This window comes from Gigantopelta aegis, chromosome 9, assembly GCF_016097555.1.
Source record: "Gigantopelta aegis isolate Gae_Host chromosome 9, Gae_host_genome, whole genome shotgun sequence".
NCBI classification, from domain to species: domain Eukaryota; kingdom Metazoa; phylum Mollusca; class Gastropoda; order Neomphalida; family Peltospiridae; genus Gigantopelta; species Gigantopelta aegis.
Window position 1 is genome coordinate 38611319 of NC_054707.1, and position 20624 is coordinate 38631942.

Below are 20624 nucleotides of genomic sequence, written 5' to 3' on the forward strand. Positions count from 1 at the left end.
CATGTATATACGGAGGGAAAGAAATAAGGGATTACAGCAACATTAACAGGAAAGAAAAGTTTAAAGTTTGTTTTGTTTAATGACACCACTAGAGCACACTGATTTATTAATCGTCGGCTATTGGATGTCAAACATTTGGCAATTTTGACATAATCTTAAGAGATGTAACCCGCTACATTTAAAGCAAGAGATCTTTTATATGCACCATCCCACAGCTTTTGACCAGTTGTGGTACATTGGTTGGAACAAGATAAAAAAAACCAATCAGTTGAATGGATCCACCGACGTGGTTCAATCCTGCGATGCAAGCACTTCAAGCGAGCACTCAACCGACAGAGCTAAATCCCGCCCTAACAGGAAAGAGTGATTGCAACTAAAACCTTCATCTGATTAAAATTACCTCTACTGGGTCTATGAGTAGATCTAACAGCATTGCGTGAACTCCCATGTACAGGTGAAATTTCAGCTATAAATAACAATTTTAATATCGACCAATTACACTTCGCTTTCTATAGCATTATTCGGGAGCATACAAATTCTAAAAATATTGGGCGACACTATTTATGCAATAGGCGAACTTGTTGGTCTATTTCAACATAAACTCTGGATTGTATACTAGTATAAACAAATTTTATGGCTATACCATCACGGGTTATATAAAATTTTATATTGCAATTAGTTTCCGGCATACTTTGTAATTCACCCAAATCATTTGGTATACACTCGGTTATAATCCCGAATGTTTTCAAATTCTTTTCAAATCACTGGCACGATTTTGCAAGTATGGTTTTGTTTGGTCGAATGAAGGTCAACTGGACATGAGCTCCAACGGGCTGCTGTTAGATCCACATGTAATAGTGGAGCTAATTCTAATTAGATTGCTAAAACCTTTATCCATAGTGTCAGAAGTTAACTATACCACATTATTGATACTCAATTCCACATTACATCTTTGTATCTTACCAACTAATTAGTGACTGAGATATTATGGTCTACATGTTATTTTTTACTCTCAATATATCTACATAACACTTGAAAAAAAGTTTAAAATGTCATGATCATATAACTGGAGGAAAAAAAAGTCAAACTGGTGGCAATAAAATTATAACGAGCTATCAGATAATTATTTATATTTCATCTACATTAATAACATTTTATTCAGGGATGAGATAGCAGTTGAAAATAAAAGATGAAATGATCTCTGAAATGCTATGCCATTTTTAAATAAAGGTTATTTTCCAGCATTTTAAATCAAATCCAGTCGAAACAAACACACCCAAAAAACCCTGATATCAAATAAAAAGCTGAAAAAATCACAGCACTGTTTATTATTACACATTAGTAAAACTGAAGAAAACTGAATGTTTTCTGTTTTATGAATACTTGACCTGACCTCTAACTAAAGGCATTTCCTCTTATTCTAATAGACTGGTCTGAATATCCTAACTGCCAATGGCTAAAATCTTAGAATATGTCTTGGGCTACCTGTTTCTTGTCACATAATTTCCTCTTTCTTCTTCAAAACTAATCTGTATGTCTTTTCTTTTTTTTTTTTTTTTACACATACTATCTACGTTTTGGTTTCTTTTATGTTATTAGAATAGGAGAAAATGCTATTAATTATAGGTCAAGTTATGTTGAAAAGAAATGAATAATACAAATAACTAAAGAAATTACAGATATGATAAACTTAGATTTTTGAAATAACACAGATAAAAGTTTAGTACATACATGTATATCTTTGTTCAATACAACACAATATATATATTTGCATAGATTTATAAAAATATAATCACAAACTTCCTATTATCATACAATACACTTGATTTTATATCATTAAAAAAACTGAATGTTATCCTTTGGAAAAAATAAATAAAATTATGTCAATATGGAAAATTATTACAGAAAATGGATCACAAATAAGTCTGAAAGAAATGGATTTGTCTGTATTTAGAATATTTCTTAGTTGTATTATTTGTAATTATAAAAATTGATGAAAACAAATTCTGGAAGTTATTGATATATTAGTTACAAATTTAATATAAAATTGATTCAACATGCTCAATAGAGGATAATAAACAAGTTACCAGTTGGAGGGTCCACGGGAATAACCTATGATGTCCAAACAGATGGTCAGTATTATGACGGTCGTGTATATCAAGGTCACAATGACACACTAAATTAAAAACCTATAATTATGGTAGGCCATTAAAAGTAGTTAATAAATTATGCTTTCTTAGATAAAAATATTCCACGAGTGCAGAGTTGTAATTGTTAAAATTCTAAAATACCACCTTACTTAAATGTGATATTACGGGTTATTCCTGTGGACCCTACAGTTATTATCAAATTTAGGTCTCAAGCTTCAGCAGAATATTTCTCACTGCACCATCTTAAACAATAGTATCTATCAAATAGCTGACTAGATTTTTAAAATACATGTTAATGGCACTGAACACATAAAAAGAAACATCATTGTTTGGCGCTTAGCACGTGTAAGTCTTTTACTGTCCCAAGGAATCTAAACCACATGTTGTGTATCACAAACATACAAAGTTATTATTTAAACTTGATAATTCTACTGCTCACCAGTTCAATCAGACAAACTAGTTTAACTTTAATGACCAAGTTGACATAATGTCGAGTAAACTTCTCCAAACTCTTAAACCTGCAAAAGTATCTGGTAATCCAGGTGAATATTCAATGTGCACCATTATACATGTATAACTGTTTTATAAGCCAATGACAATGCTATTCATCATTACTAAACTACACTGGAGAACCCTAGGCAATTGCCTACTCTGCCTGAGATATCACCTTCCATGTTGAACTTTCTGAAAATTAAAGCTGCAATCTCAGTAATGTTTAACTATTTAAACATGGAATAGATCTTCCCATGACAGGGCATTCTTATTTAAATTGGTGAAAAGTGTGTTTCGTTTAATGACACCAATAGGGCACACTGATTAATTAATCATCAGCAATTGCATGTCAAGTAGGGTCTCCATGAGTACTTGAGTACTCGGACACGGGTTGAGTCTAGCAAGACTAAGTCTGTTCACAGGACTAGAGTACCCGTACCAGGTGGAATACAATTTATCAACTATAATACACTGGACAATGTAGGACAATAATTTCAGCAAATGATAATCAACGATATAAGTTACACAATAATTATTTGATGATCGTGCTCTAGTTTCTCTTTTCAAACTGGCCGTCCATTCATCACAACACTGAACATTTTCTAAAAGGTTTCTAACTGCAATACAATGGCATGATTTGGCATCCTGTTCAGCGGTAGAATTAAGATGCATAATGCTATTTTACTTTATTCCTTAATCTCATCATCATCTAGAGTAACTGTCGGGTACTCGGGTCTGGGTCGAGTTTGACCCTCGATTACTCGAGTCCCATACTTAGGACTCGTGGAGGCCCTAATGTCAAATATTATAATGATTCTGACACACAGTCTTCCAGGAAACCCCTACATTTTTCATCAGCAGCGAAGAATTGCTTTTATACACTTTCTCCCAGACATGACAGCACATACCACAGTCTTTGATATACTAGTTGTGGGGCATTGATTGACAGGGTCAAAAAAAACCCAATGGATCTGCTGAAATTTTCCATTATTAAAAACCTGCGAGTGTGCTGCTTCCGAGCTCTTTAAATGTAATATATTATGTACTACAAATGGAAATAATACTTGTGGCCAAATGTTGCAGAGGTAGATGATAAATCCATTTGAAGCCAGAATAAATGGCTTTATTAAAACTGTAATAACATTAGTGTTTTGCATTATAAAATAATGTTCCAGCATGGGACAAGAAGATAGCAGAGCTCTTTCAGGGACCGTCTCAAAATTTCATCACTTTTGCCTAAACGAATAACCCACGGAAGTGGGGGAGGGGGTAAAAAAACCCATGAGGTTAAAAGTTGAAAATGGAAGTGTCGTAAATTTTGAAACCACAGTTAACAAAGAATTTCATTAACTACACATGAACAGTATAATTATTATTCGTGGCAATTATGGTTTGACAAGTCAGAAATTTCCTGTTTCCGAGCACATCCGAACACAGCATAAGACAAAAAAAAATTCACAAACAACTTATACGATCATCTGTATGAACAGTTACTCATAAACTGCTTGTATGAACAAGAGAATAGCCATTAACACACCAGTGGAGCTAGCAAGGTATACATAGTAATGCCTCAACAACCATCATAATTCATCGGAATGTTTGATTTTCATTTCAGCCTTTCGTTTGCGTGCGATGATTTTCTTTGCCTGCAGGTGAGCCAGTTCCTTGTACTGAGGATTGTGGGTAAACCAGAGAGCGAGAGCACACCGATGACCTCTCCGAAGTGCCTTCACGCCGTGAAACTCACCAGCATTGAATCCGACCACTCTTCCACATTTCGGTTTTATTGACATCTGCAATACAGAGTTAAAGTTTAAAAAAAAAAAAAAAAAAATGTTTTGTTTAATGACATGACACCACTAAATCACATTGATTTATTAATTATCTGCTATTGGATGTCAAACATATGTCATTTTGACACAGTCATAAAGAGTAAAAAACGCTACATTTTTTCATTAGTAGCAAGAGATCTTTTTTATGCACCATCCCACAGACAGGATAGCACATACCATGGCCTTTTATATACCAGTCGTGGTGAGAGTTAAAGTTAAAGTTTGTTTAATGACACCACTGTTGTGCAGTGGGAATCAATCTCTGCTACTGACATTTTAATCTAGAAGCAAATGTTAGAAAGTGAGAAGCTGTTCTCGACCACTTGTATTGTTGTAAACTTTACTCTCATTTTATGTAAATTTAAACCATTCAGTTATTCTTTTCTTTTTATCTAATTTAATATATACATTCCTACAGACACAGACACACACACACACACACACACACACGCATATATATAGGTGTATATATAATGTCAGCTTTGTTAGAACAAAATTAATAATTTGAATAATTGTACAATGCTTTAAGATGGAAAGCAACAGCTGCTTGTAATAATTCATTATCAGAAAACATATTGTGTATGTTGAGTATGCCTCTTGCTTCCTGTCAACTTTAAGGCATGCACTGACTCTATTGTGCACCCACATTTACATATTAAAAAGGAAATGTGTATAGATTGAAACAGTGTTCTCGTTGCTCCATTTAAACGGGGCGGCCCACCCTACTATTGCATTCTGCTGCCATCCTTTCACGTTCTCCGCCCTTCTTTATTTTTCTGCACCCCTCTTTATTTTCCAGCACCTATCGCCACTATTTCCAAATGCACACTTTTTTTCCACACATAAAAAACCACAACGATCAGTCTGCATACTGGACATCAAAGGAAACAAGCCGTGTTGTGTACAAAATAGCAATTGAAGAAACATTAAATTTTAAGAGTTTACCGTAACGTAATTTAACAGTATTTTTAACAGCCTCTATTTTGTCCAATACCTGTATCCATTTGTATGTTTAATACACACAATAAAAGTTATACTTTTTTTGAACAATGAAAACATTTTTATTTTTTACGGATTCGATTCATTCGATGAAGATGGAAATAACAAAAAATGTATCCGACATTAGGGGATCACTTTACAAACATCTTTATTGTTTTTCGTATATCTTGAAATCTTTATTAAAATAATATTAAAACTTTGATCGGTTCAGCAAAACCGGAACTGCCCGTGAATGTCAGACCGATAACATGTTCGGTTCAATCAAAAGACGAGTCTGCTTGTATTTCGTATAAACTTTTGTGCACTTTTTTGTAGGCAAAATAAGGAGTATGTCGTTCCACAAAGTCTACCAACACACAACAATATGGTAACCAACCCCACCCCCCTTTTTTTTCTTTTTCTTTTTTTTTTTTTTTTAAGGGTGTGGTGCCGCACGACCGCCCTCCTTTAAATTTCACCCAGCGAGAACACTGGATTGAAAGGTATTTATTTTGTCTAGTTTTGTTTTAAAATACTTTTGATGCAATATGACCAAAAAACACATTTTGAAAATTACACAGACTTACCTGTTCTGTTTTGTTAGAAAAGGCAAAGAAAAACTCCCCTCCATCAATATCACCATTCAAATAAAGAAGTGCACTGAAAAATAGAAAAGAGAAGAGTTTTCTGGGAACTTACTGCATTATTAAAATTATTACATTCTATATGTATAAAGCAACAGAAGCACAAGTACCATCACTCTAGTCTATTTATAATTTGAGCATCAAATAAAAAGAAAGAAAGAAAGAAATGTTTTATTTAACAACGCACTCAACACATTTTATGTACAGTTATATGGCATGAGGCATATGGTTAAGGACCACACAGATATTGAGAGAGGAAACCCGCTGTCGCCACTTCATGAGTTACTCTTTTCAATTAGCAGCAAGGGATCTTTTATATGCACCATCCCACAGACAGGGTAGTACATACCAGCGGGGATCGATCCCAGACCGACCGCACATCGAGCGAGCGCTTTAACACTGGGCTACGTCCCGCCCCCGAGTATCAAATACGGTTTCAACACTACTGGTGGAAAGTTAAGTTGACTGTGCTATGTATTTGTAACAGTGCTATTCTTCAAAACAAGGTGAATGGCTTAGCATGATGCATGGTAGTCGGAAACATATCCTGGACACAACATTTTCGCTGTTCGCTTGCTGGTCATGCAACTTTAAAATCATGAGAACTGACAATCAGTTATGTGGCGATTGTTATGTTCTAAGCTTAAAAGTAGCAAACAATTCTAGGAAGTTGGACATTAAAATATGCAGTATCGTACCGTCACACGTTTTCGATCGACACTCGTTTCTGATCGCTCATTTGTAATTGCAATAGTGCGAGAATGCGCGAGCATTGACGTCACCACAAGAACGAAAACGAACACGGAAGTCACTGCTTTTGTTCCGAGAGAAAAATGCTGCGTGTCAAGTTTCCAATGGTAAGTTTTAACTCAAATATCTACAACCATAGTATATTTTATCAGTTTTCACTAATGTACATATTTGGTATGAAGAAAATGCTTTACGGAGCAATAGCTAGTTGTCAAAAAATGTTGTAAACTTGTCAGCTGCTACACTGACGTCACATCTGTCAAAAGTCACGTGATACACCACGTGATACTCATGCAACCATAAAAATATATGGAAGACAATTTGGGGGAAATCTTATGTTGTTTTTGACGTTACCTTGTTTTGGACATATTTTAATTAAGGGTTTTTCTCATAAGCTAAAATTTGCCACAGTTATGGGCAAATTTAGAATTGATATTCAATAAATTATGATGTATTTTATATAATTATAAATAAATTTTATATTTAATTTTAAAAAAAAGAGAAGATATTTTTTTTTTTTTTTTTTAAAGGCCGTGATCAACCGACCAGATGTAAATTACAGACAATACAATTACCAGTCTTTAGAAAATGCATATGAGGCTAGGATTTGTTCAGTGCCATACTCCACCTTGCACGACCGTCTAAGTGGAAAAACGGACATCGATTGTGTTAAGTCAGGACCAGACCCATTGTTGTCTCAAGAAGAGGAGCAAACTTTAGTGACACATGTTGAGTTTATGTCATCTGTGGGCTTTGGGTATACCCGCACTGAAGTCCTTAATATTGCCACAGACCTTGCTGTTCATCTTGGCAAAAGAGAAAAGGGTGAAAAACCATTTTCCCTGCAATGGTTTTATGGGTTTATGAAGCGATGGCCCGAGCTTAGAGTTCAAAAACCACGATCACTTGAAATCATGCGTGCCAAAGCAACATCAAAAGATACCATCAACAAATACTTTGATAGCCTGGAAAAGATTTTAGACAAGTATGATTTACGAAACAGTCCAGAGTCCATCTACAACATTGATGAAAAAGGCATCGTAGAAAATCACAAACCCCCATCTATTGTTGCATCACGTTCCAATGTCCCAGTTGCTGTAACAACGAGCAGGTCCAACACTACTACGGTTATTGGGTGTGGAAATGCCCTTGGTGTTGCCATACCACCGTATTTTGTTTTCAAGGGAAAGCGCATGCGGGAGGAATTATTAGCAGGTTGTACGGCAGGCACAGCAGGAACCGTTAGTGAAACGGGTTGGTCGAATTCTGATATTTTTCAAAAGTATCTTAAAGAACATTTTTCAAAGTATGTTCCAGCAGCATCTTCTGACAAGCCTGTCTTAATTCTTTATGATGGTCACACGTCACACATAAATGTTTCCCTGATCCAGTGGGCACGAGAGAGGCACATAATATTATTTGTATTACCTGCTCACACATCGCATGTTCTTCAGCCAATGGATGTGGGATGTTTCGGCCCGTTCGAACGCATTTACAATGGCATGAGACATACCTACATACGTGAACATGCAACATCGGGCATTGACAGACATTCCCTTTGTGAGACTGTCTGCAAAGCTTACTGTGCAGCACTCACACCCGCCAACCTGCAGTCATCGTTCAGAAAGACAGGGATTTATCCATTTGATAGAGATGTCATACAGCCTTCAACATTCCTGCCTTCAGCTGTTTTAAGCAACAACATGGAGTCAGAAAATGAATCAGAAACCAGGGCAACTGTCAACTGTGAAGACAATTAATCAAAATGCAAGACGTTTTTCACAACTGCAGAAGAAGTGATCACAAGAAAACCAAAACCTACTAAGAAGAGGAAAGTACTCAGTGCTGTGGTCAGTGGTAAAGCCATCATGGAAGATTTGGTTTTGGAAGATATCGGGGAACATCAAAAGAACAAACAAAACAAGGAAGGATTGCAGAAAAGAAAATGTACAAAATCAAAGAAAACTGAAGATTCAAAACCAAGTACGTCAGGAATTTTTCTCCCACCCAGTGCTAACACAAAACAGCAGCTTGAAGATGAAGACGATACATCGGAGGAATCTGACGACCCTAGCGATCTTTGCTGCAAGTGCAAGAAGAGCCAACCAGACGAATACAAACACTGTATTTCACTTTGCTTCGTTTCGTGGGCACAATGCACCTATCCGGCATGTCAGCATTGGGTACATTTAAAATTTTGCACTCCAGTTAAGGTGGTACGGAGACATTCTGAATTTTGGTGTCCTTGCCATAATGAAATGGAAGAGTAATAATCACTGGAGTAAAAAAACCCTGAAAAAAATTATGTAAAATATGTTAAACGTTTAGCCTAAATTTTTCTTTATTCTGAAAGTTAAGTAACATTGATTGAAAGTTACACACATTTTTAAATCAGTTATATAACGTGGAATTAAGTGTAAAATATGACATCAATAGTGCTCCATACAACGCAACAGCGACCGAGAAAATAGCCGACCAACGAAACGATCGAAAACATGCGACGTTACTAAAATACAGAGGAAATTCCTTTACGACAAAGCAAGACGTTTTCTCCAAGGATATTATGGAATTCATTGCGGATTACTGGTGTTTTATGTGGTAAACTATTGTGGCAACAGGTAGGTAAATTATTAAATACTTACAATTTTTTATTTATATTTTATTCATATATTTCGCTTAAACGATCGAAAACGCGTGACGCCAGGATACATCAGTAGTTAAATAGAAACTACTATCTCATTGAAAAATTAGTGAATTTAAAATACATCTGGAATGATACTGTAATACAGAATAGTTATACAACTTGTTAATTTAAAATACATCTGGAATGATACTGTAATACAGAATAGTTATACAACTTGTTTGTTAGACTTAGGCAATTTACTGGGTAGACACAATAATTCAACTAAATGAACACCCATTATCTAGGTAACAAGATAAAATATGCAATACCTGTATTTCATCTTTTTACTTCACATAAAGGCAATACAAAAATCAAACTTCCTGTTATTTAAAATATATCAGATTTGTATTTTTCCAAATGTTTTTATTATTATATTGCAAAAAAAAATGGAGGATGAAAACAAAAGAATTATGGCTGAAAAAAGTAAATTGAGGCGATTTTGATGGTCTACATTGACACATTTGGTCAATTGTCTGGGTCTGGTAAATTCAAAGAGTAAATACCTGTAGTCTCTGTGGATATAGGCTGGGTATGCTTTAGAACAAGTTCCATTTGGCAGTAGATTACAGTTATCAGAATGTACAGGATGGCTCAGATCCGTTCTCTCTGCCGTTTCTACAAGTAAAAAACATTGATACAAATACTGAACATCTGGTCACAAAAGTAAATCATACTTTATTGGGGGTTTTGTGTAATTTTAAACAATATTAACTAATCTAAATGTAAAAATTCGAAAAATCAATGAAACTAACATTTATTCTTTTAGATATGAAGATTATTTCATGTATTTTATAAACATTTTAAGTGAAAATATGTGAGAAAATATTATAAACATGTCAATTAACCACTTGTCTAAAGGAAAAATTAATATTTATTGTTATCTATTATTAATTCTATTTATCTCACCATCTAAGGCTGTTCTGCATACGAGGTGAGTGTAGTCAAAGTAGAGAGGTCGGGACAGATTGAAGTATTTTTCCACATACAGTCGAACCTTTTCACTGAGATCCAGAAACAACTGAACTGATGTAGCAGGTACAAGCTCAGAAAAGGCAAGCTGTAACATAAAGGTGTCAAAAATTCAGTATTGCATTTCTTATTATTAAAACATTAAATTTGCATACATTATTGATTAGAAATAAAAGTTATCCAAGTTTGTCTTAAAAAATTAAATTTTATTTAAATAATAGCAGCAATGATGCTGGTAATTGCAAGTAACAGCAATTTTGTATGTGGAATATTCAAATACATGTACCCTGACAGTTATTTGGAGTTACATATTTTTATTTGTAATAAATTTATGAATTTTACACAAAGACACATACATGTATTCACTAGATGATAAACTATGGTCATATTGTGAGATTTGAAATTATTTCTGTTATGATTAGCTGATTAATTCAGCAAAAATTACATGGTACTCAAGTACAAAAATGTTCTTAATCCTCATCACATAAAAGTCTGCCAAACATAATTAATATTTCTAAATAAATGACTCTGTACCAATTATTGGTCCATTTTACATTTTAACACAAAACACAAGACAGAAATTTCAATACTGGTCTCTTTTTTTAATGCAACCTCTAGACAAAGTAAATAAAAAGACTGTTTTTATTGTATGTTTATTCTGTTTTCAAGTTTTTGTGAAAATGTGTCCACACTGCCATCACGTAGTATTAGTTAAGATTAATATTAAATTAAATATATGAATAAATATATAAACTCCAGTCAGTTTCTAACTACAAATACATTAGACAGATTACTGTAAATCATGAAATTAATGCGAGCAAGTAATTAATGCGAAAAATGTGGCGAACACATCGACGCAATAATAACTTGACGTATTTTGTTTAGTCTCATTCCCAATACAAAAAAATTTGCAGGATTTTACTATAATACTTCTAAATAAAATAAAACTTTTATAATATAAAGATGAAACAAAATACAAATTTTTTTTTTTTGTTAAATGTCGTTTTGTGAATACATCAAGAATCTTTCTTTCGTTTCGATGTTGCCATTCTATTTTCACTTTCCTGGAATAACATAGCGGTTATATAATACAGTGATGTTCCAAATGTTTTGTTTTTAAAAAGTTCATTTTGCGATGTGAGTATTTTTCAAATGTTCTTACACTTCTGGATTACTGTATACATTTAAACTGTTTTGAACATTTGTGAAATTATCATCAGCAAATTTTATTACTAAATATATTCCTTCAAAAATGAAACAGTAGAAAATTATATAACCGCAACCAACAATCCGTGCATATTTCTTCAAACCATTTGGCTCGACTCTATACATGGCATTTTAAGTTAGACTGGTCGCAAGTTGTCACTGTTGCAATATATCGCATTTGTTAACGTCTATTCCTGTGCTGCGCATCAAGTGTATAAAATCAGTCTAAAACATTTGTTAGAATAATACGTCTGTGTTCGCGTCAAAATATTGTGCCCTGCAATAGCGACCCGTTTACCTTTTATTCCTACTGGTGGATTAATTAGAAGCAATCACCACACAAAAGTGTGAGGCATAACCTTAACAATAAGGTGTAGTTATACTAATTACACTACTTTAAGTAATTAGGGCTTCCTGGTCGACCCACCATGCGATTAGCTTCAGATTATGTAGTAGCTGTCAAAACAACTACTGACTTCTTTTAACATGAAAGATGAAGCCCAAACAATATAATAAGAACACAACTGTGGTTTTTATGTGCTGTGGACTTTTGCCCGACACATTAATAAAAATACGCATTTTTGTTCACTCATGTACGGACGCAATAATATCATGACGCATTAATTTCATGATTTACAGTATATTATAACTGGAAAGAAAATTAGTAAAAATGATGTCAGATATATTTTGATTTAGATACAAGTTATAGAAGTATAATTAGGCTTAGAATTCAAAGTTTAGTAATAATCTTAGTCCAATCTTAGCAATGATCTGGTAACATGCTGCACACACAATGGCTGCATGATAAAACATAACTGTCCTTTCACAGGTACTGGTATTTAAAAATAAGTATAAATATGTAATGACTCAATAACCAAAACAAATCAAATACAGTTATATAAAATAAATATTCCTCTAAGGAAGTAGCCTAGGTATATATACACAAAAAATAAGCACTCTTAATTTAAAAATTTCAGTCACATGGCCTTTCTCAATAAATGGTGTTAGCAAATCTCACTGATGTTACATAAAGGCAATCGTTGACATATTTCATTCATATGATGCAACATAGTGATTACAGTAACATAATAACAATCTTATTTGTATTTCCTTAAAAGTTTTCAATGTTCATGAATCAGCTATGGATATCTTACATGTAGCTTGGGTAGCTAATGCCATTTTTTATTCATGAAAGGCTATGTGATGGAAAATTAAAAATATCTTAATTTATTTATATATATATATATAAAAATACAGTTAGACTGAAATAAAATCCCACAAGACCCTATCCTGAAGTTTATTAACTGTAATTGATTTCTTCTTAACTCTGGTACTGATCACACGATGTACAAACCTTGGCTGCCCGGTATATTGTCAGTCCTTGAAACATTTCGAAAGCTGATATGGGAGTCATAAGTGAGGGTTTGCCTTTGAGAGTATCATAACCATCACCAACCAAAGCGCCACTCTACAAGCAACAAAAAGCAGGCCACTGTACCACATGTGTACAGAAACACACAGCAATGGATCCTTCAAACAACACAACAGTTTTATTATGAACAATGACCAATGAAAAGGTTATTTCAAACCTGTCTGAAAAAGGCAGCCCTAGGAAAGTAAAACTTGTGGCTGTGATAGTCTGTAAATAAATAGATCATTACAGGGCTAGATTGGGAAATCACTAAATTTAGCAACTGCAAATTTTAAAAACAATTGGCAAATTTTGTTTTAATTTAGCAACATAATTTGATATAATAATTGATATTTTGTTAAAAAATAACTAGGTTTAAAAAAAAAAAAAATTATGCTCACCCAAAGGCAACTTTCCAACAACAACGTAATCTGTGACCTGACCTGACCAACTTAAATACATTTACCAAGTCATAATTTCTTGTTGGGGGTGGGTGGTGATTTTTTCCATTTTATATAAAAACTTTACCAACCAGCCCATTTTTAAATGATCTGCCAGGTGTTACAGGAAACTTATCTGTTATCATGATGGTCAGTATCATGATGGTCAGTATCATGATGATCAGTATTATTTGTAAAGGGGAAGCCAGGTTTGAATATAAATATATATATGATGGTTGCACAAATTAAAAGAATGTTTTTTTCCACTAAAAAGTTGTGCAAGTGTTTTGAGCTTAATTTAAAAAAAATATTTTAAAATGCACCATTATTGAAGTATTACATATGATTAAATCACATTTACTTAGTCTGGAAAGCAACATTTATATATAACGAGTGGTGAAGTATAACAATTGCATATCCCAGTTATGAACTGGGAATTTAACAACTCTTTACATACTAAATAGACATTTCATGTGTATAAACATATAGGGACTAAATTTACGAAGCCTGTTTTTCTTAGACACAAGTATTAAGCATAGTACATGTATGTAGTTATATGTGTGTAAGTCTAAAACAGACTTTATAAATTCATCCCATAATATTTTGCAACCTTTTCAATTTGTGCAGGACTGAAATGCAATATAAGAACAAAAGTTTATGCACTAACAACACTATGCCTAAATTGCTTGAAATGCAGAGACCCAACACCAAGCAGATATAATTCAGGTTATCATATTGGGATACCTTCTGGGCATTTTCTATTGTCAGCCCATGGAAGCCCTCGTGAGCTGAAAGGGGCCTTAATTCCCCTTTATACCCACTTCCTGCTTCACCAAATTCCTGCAAAAAAGTCTTCTCCTCTTTAGAGAAATTAACTCATCTACAAAATGGTATACAGTTTTCAGCGAACTGCAAACAATAATAGGAAAATGTAGTAAATAAGTACGGGCTGTTGCAGATATTACAGAATGGAAGGAATGTGATTTATGAACCCTCCCATTTATATAATTAGGTTAAATACTTAGTATTTGTCATTATCTGCACTGATACCATTTCTCAGTGAGCCCAACACCTATAAAACAAAATATGCAACAAAACAGTTTAGCAATTTAGGAAATGTGCTTTAAAAAACATAGGGCTCACACTGGAAAGATCATAAGCCTATGAGACGGAAGGGGGGGGGGGGAGAGAGAGACTGCCCTAGCTCATGTGCTGGAGCAAAATCTCATTCGGGCAAAATGATAGAGAAATTCAAGCAAAATGTGCTAACCCGAGACCTTTTTAACCATGCATTTCCATCATTCTACCCTCAAAATTAGTTGTAATCCATGTAAAAATGCGCAGATTCATTTGCAACCCTATATAGCTGTTTGGTAGTAATGCTAATATGAATAAATGTTGCTATGCAGATTCGGGCATTTTTGTTTAATTCAGGGCAAAAGCCCAACAAAATTGAGAGCCCGTATGCTTATGGCAAAGATTTTTGTTTTAGCCAATTTTCAGACCTATGTAAAGTATTTCATTGAAACTTATTGGAAAGTGGCTAAATTTAATAATATTGTATTAGCCAATTGTTAAATGTTTGGGCCACTTAGTATAAAAATCAGCATTTGGCTAATTTAGCCATAGGCAGGGAGAGTCCTGCAAAGAAAAGTCATGACTTTCAAAGTAAAATCAGATACGGGATTGAATTGAAGCATCATTTGTCAGTCTAAAGTTTTTTTGCTTTGTTTTTTAATGACACCACTGGAGCACATTGATTTATTAATCATCAGCTATTGAATGTCAAACATTTGGTAATTTTGACAAATTGTTTTAGAAAGGAAACCCACTACTTTTTTCCATTAGTAACAAGGGATCTTTTATATGTACCATTCCACAGACAGAATAGCACATACCACGGCCTTTGATATACCAGTCATGGTGCACTGGCTGTGACGAAAAACAGGGCTCAATGGGCTCGCCGACGGGGGTCGACCCAGATCGACCACACATCAGGCATGCACTTTACCACTGGGCTATGTCCCACCCTTTGTCAGTGTAAGTAACAGGAAATGTTCAATACAAAATGAAATTTATCACTGAATGTAGATTGTGGGTTAAAGTACAATGCAGTAATACCAAATTGCTAAACTTTTTTTTGTTTTAGTATACTATATGCATTGTCAGTATTAGAAAGTAGGAATGCAGAGTAATGGAGAAAACTAATGGTATGTCACAAAGCAACTTCTCACCAGGACTAAATTTTCCAGTGTATCACATTCCTCCTGGGTAGCCAGATTGTCGACGACGAACCTCTCCCCATTCAGTTCCGAACTGTTTTTAATGACCTTCACACCTGTCAAACATTAATGTAAAACAGAAGCATTACACCATTACTAAAGTTTGCTTTGTTTAACGACACCATTAGAGCACATTGATTTATTAATCATCAGCTAGTGGATGTCAAACATTTGGTAATTCTGACATTTTTCCATTAACAGCAAGGTATCTTTTATATGCACCATCCCACAGACAGAATAGCACATACCATACAGTCGTGGTGTACTGGCTGGAACGAGAAATAGCCCAATAACCTAGGGATTGACCCTAGAGTAACCGCGCATCAGACCTCCCACCCCCTGCACCATTACTATTAAAATTGGATACATTTATTGTTCCGATTTTTCATCTGAATATACCAGAACAAAAAGCAAACTGAAAAAGTAAACGTCTGACATAAATTTTGGGAAAGACGTTTTGATTAGTAAATATTTGTTGATAAATTCATACTTATTGAAGTATTACATATGATAAAATCACATTTACTTAATCCGGAAAGCAACATTTTATCGAAGAAAACTATATATCAAGTGGTGAAGTATAACAATTGCATATCCCAGTTATGAAAACAACTCTTAATTTCTTTTCTCAATTGTTCTAGAATTTTCAAGAGACAAACATAATAATAAAACTGCCTATAATTTGTATACTGTAGGTGGTTAATAAAAACCAACCTCTCTTTTAGAATGTTTTTATCATCAATTATTTGGTCAATTGTTTTCTGCTAGTCTCAATTGTTCTAGAATTTCCAAGAGACAAACATAATAAAACTGCCAATAATTTGTATATTCTAGTTGAGTAATAAAAACCAACCTCTCTTCTCAAACTCTTCTAGAATGTTTTTATTATCGTCAAATATTTGTTAAATTTTATTCTACTTTTCTTAAATGTTCTACAAGTTTTAGCAGACAAACTGTCATTAATTTGTAATACTTAAAACTGCCAATAATTTGTATATTCTAGTTGAGTAATAAAAACCAACCTCTCTTCTAGAACGTTTTTATTATCATCAAATATTTGGTCAATTTTATCCCACTCTTTCTCAATTGTTCTAGAATTTCCAGCAGACAACCATAATAAAACTGCCAATAATTTGTATATTCTAGGTGGGTAATAAAGACCAACCTCTCTTCTAAAATATTTTTATTATCATCAATTATTCGATCAATTTTATTCTGCTTTTTTTCAAAAGACCTATTTCACATTCCTATTTGCACATGTGCGTGTTAATAGCAACTCATAGTCAGTTTCACATATCCAATGAAGCTACTCACAATGCCCATGTTAACGGACGGACGGACAACTCATTTTACGTGCCCCTATCCACAAGGGTTCAGGCACGCCCACCACGGATTTAGCCTCTGACTTCGCCAGTAAGTTTGAGGTGGGCGGAATTTGGAAAAAAGCCATTTAGTAAGGTCAACGCGAGCGCGGACCAAATAGCAGACACTTCGCAAACTTGAAGTAGACCGAGTGGGAGCCGTGCTCTGATTGGCTGAATTTCGATTCCTCGGTGAAGCCTGTATAAGTATAAGTATAAGTCTACAAAGAGTAACTGCATCCAAATACATGTCTGGACTCTAAAATTTAACCCAAAATAGTTAAGACTGCTCAGCCAAAAGGTTTTTAAGGTGATTTTGAGCAATTGAACGGGTGCCAAAGTAAAATGCGTTAGACTACTTATAAAAAAAATAAACATAAGAATTTTGAACTGCTTCCAAAACGTTTAAAGTCTAACTAGCCCAAAAAAAAGAGGTTGATACCTGTCCTAGGAAAGGTTGGCGCAGCAGGACTCATGGCGAGTTGATGGTCGGTTCAGGTTTGAAATGGGGAAGGTTGGTGTGTAACAACTCGAGATTTCTTTTGAGGGCTCCCTTGTAAATTCCTCGGAGTACGATCTTAAGGATGCGATGAATCGTAGAGTTGGGCATCTCTCGGGTCAGGTAGCCTTGCCTGTAGAGACCGTCCTGTTGCGCAATCACAATTAGGTCTTTGCTGTATTCGTTCATGCCATATTGCAGTTGGTATTTGCCTTGTCCCGTGGGTAGATGACGCCAGTGATCATCTGACCAACATTGCGACATCAGGAGTGAGGTGTCAGAGAAATCTCCGATGACCGCCCCCCGGTACTTGGCTGGTAGCTGGTTGCAGACGAGCGACCACTTAGAGGAGTCTGACGGTTCCGGAACCGGTTCGGGCGCCGACGAAACCTTTCTCCTCTTAAGTTCAGGTCGCCTGGTCGCTGTAGCAACAACAACGGTCGGAGGTGCTGGTGGACTGGCAGGGGGCTCAGTGATAATCACGTGTCCTGTGTCCATATCCACCGATGGGTTGACAGGAGGAATCGCCACTGTCAGTTGAGCTGACAGCTTTGACTCCCCCTGGTCCGCTCCTGGCGAGTGTTTGGGCTGTTGTACAGAATGATCCACCCCCGGTGGTTTAGCCACCGGGTTTGGGTCACCCTGAGTCGCTCCTGCTGGTCTCGTCCGCTGTTTCGAAACAGGAGGGACTGCCCCTGGCGGTTGAGCCACCAAGTTAGGTCCCCCCTGAGACGTCTTCGGTCGCCGCCTCCTTGGTCTTCCATACGCTGTGGGTGAAGTAGCTCCGTAACATAGTGTTACCGTAGCGTTGTCCCCATTGTGTTCGATGCGGTATTTGGCTAGTGAGCCAAATTCACGCAGTACAGCTCCCAGGGGGTGGGGGGGAGAGAAAAATCACCACCTTCTCGCAGAACAACTTCATTGTTCGAAAGTCAGCTTGGGTATATGCAAGAATCAAATGCCCATGTTAACTGTCGTTCATGTTGCTCAAGCTGTTAAATAGACTGGATACAGTCTAATTTGGCAAGGGACATTACTCTTAGTGTGCATGCACAATAGGAATGTGAATAAGGTCTATTGTTCTAGAATTTCCAGCAGACAAACATAATACTAAAACTGCACAATAATTTGTATATTCTAGATGAATAATAAAAACCAACCTCTCTTCTCGAACTCTTCTAGAATGTTTTTATTATCATCAAATATCTGGTCAATTTTATCCTGCTCCAGCTGGTGTAGAAACTTCAGAGTTTCCACGTAGGCCACCTCGTCTTTCGAAGGATCGGTGGTGAAGACGATTACGAGACCACACCTCTTCTCATTGTTGGGAACCTCAATGTAGTGCCGGTCACCATTCTGAAATCCTGCAAGGCGGCCACATTGAACATCTAATGAGCTCTACATTAGAAAAAGAACATAGAAAAACAAATAAAATAAAAATAACAAGTACCAGTAACGTAATAAAACTTTTAGTTGAAAATGCTTTATAAAACCCGTAGATTATGAAGAAAGGGTCTAAAAGAATAAGAATTATGGTGAAAAAACTAAAACAAATTGGAATTATTTTGGTAGAAAAATTATTAGCTTACTTTCTGATTATTTGTTTTTGATGATGTGGATTGGAAATTTGTTTAAAAGCATAAAAGAATTATTGCTTGCCTGTAATGTTTTTTGTGGATCCAGGAAATTGAGTTCACCACCTTCTTCTACATCAGACAGGTACAAGGTAACCCTGAAAAAAAAAAATGATGTTCTTTAAAGGTTGTTCAACAATAAACAGAATTTCCATTGAAAACTTTCCTATCCATACACAATTGACCTCGTATCTGTTTATCATCAAAAGTATTAAATATGCTTGCAAGTATAATACAGTCAACAGACAGGTAATATTTCAGATGTGATAAAACTAATAACAATTGCACACCTTGCTGTGAAAAGAATTGTGGGCAGAGATTAATAATTCCTCTTAATTTAGATTATGGGAATCCATTTAAAATATTATTAACCTCAGCACTAATATTTATGCCTTTTGTAGTAGTTTTACTGGGTCTCCTTGAATTAGTCTCAGGGGATTGATAGGGAGAGTAATAGCTCCCTTTAAATAGGCAGTAATATCTCCCTTTAAATAGGGAGAGTAATATCTCCCTTTAAATAGGGAGAGTAATATCTCCCTTTAAATAGGGAGAGTAATAGCTCCATTTAAATAGGGAGCAATAGCTCCCTTTAAATAGGGGAGCAACAGCTCCCTTTAAATAGGGAGTAATATATCCTTTTAAATAGGGAGAGTAATTGCTCCCTTTAAATAGGGGAGTAATAGCTCCCTTTAAATAGGGAGAGTAATGGCTCCCTTTAAATAGGGAGAGTAATAGCTCCCTTTAAATAGGGAGAGTAATAGCTCCCTTTAAATAGGGAGTAATATCTCCCTTTAAATAGGGAGAGTAATAGCTCCCTTTAAATAGGGAGTGATAACTCCCTTTAAATAGGGAGTAATATATCCTTTTAAATAGGGAGTAATTGCTCCCTTTAAATAGGGAGTGATAGCTCCCTTTAAATAGGGGAGTAATAGCTCCCTTTAAATAGGGAGTAATATATCCTTTTAAATAGGGAGTAATAGCTCTATTTGAATAGGGAGAGTAATTGCTCCCTTTAAATAGGGAGAGTAATAGTTCCCTTTAAATAGGGAGAGTAATAGCTCCATTTAAAAAGTGAAGTCTGCAACAGCTAGTGTAATATTTCAGATGAGATAAAGCTAACATTTCTTCTCACATATATTCCTCCTCGCCAATGACGGACTGAAACTCCTGGACACAAGACCCATCTTCTTGGCGAAAACAATTATGGTCAGTTTTATCTAAAACAAAAGTAAAAAAGAGTTATTAAAATCCATATACATGTAATATGATGACTGTTAAAGGCAAACTTATAAA

At 35.1% G+C, this 20624-nt stretch overlaps 1 protein-coding gene across 4 annotated transcripts in view; it reads right to left on the bottom strand.

Moving 5' to 3' along the window:
• Window positions 1–645: 645 nt before the first annotated feature.
• The window catches only part of LOC121381414 (prolyl 3-hydroxylase 2-like), a 44657-nt gene continuing 24678 nt past the window's right edge, over window positions 646–20624 (bottom strand). The window contains exons 10-18 of one of the 4 annotated variants that reach the window (XM_041510719.1): window positions 20464–20548; window positions 19357–19429; window positions 18858–19095; window positions 15790–15893; window positions 13059–13172; window positions 10436–10586; window positions 10033–10144; window positions 6040–6112; window positions 646–4435 (exon numbers count right to left, since the gene is read on the bottom strand). In XM_041510719.1, coding sequence (XP_041366653.1) covers window positions 4223–4435; window positions 6040–6112; window positions 10033–10144; window positions 10436–10586; window positions 13059–13172; window positions 15790–15893; window positions 18858–19095; window positions 19357–19429; window positions 20464–20548 — 1163 coding nt within the window. In that variant the 3' untranslated portion in view covers window positions 646–4222. Of the gene's footprint in view, window positions 4436–5907; window positions 6113–10032; window positions 10145–10435; window positions 10587–13058; window positions 13173–14299; window positions 14396–15789; window positions 15894–18857; window positions 19096–19356; window positions 19430–20463; window positions 20549–20624 lie in introns of those variants that run through there. The other 3 variants (XM_041510720.1, XM_041510721.1, XM_041510722.1) reach the window with 3 other exon arrangements.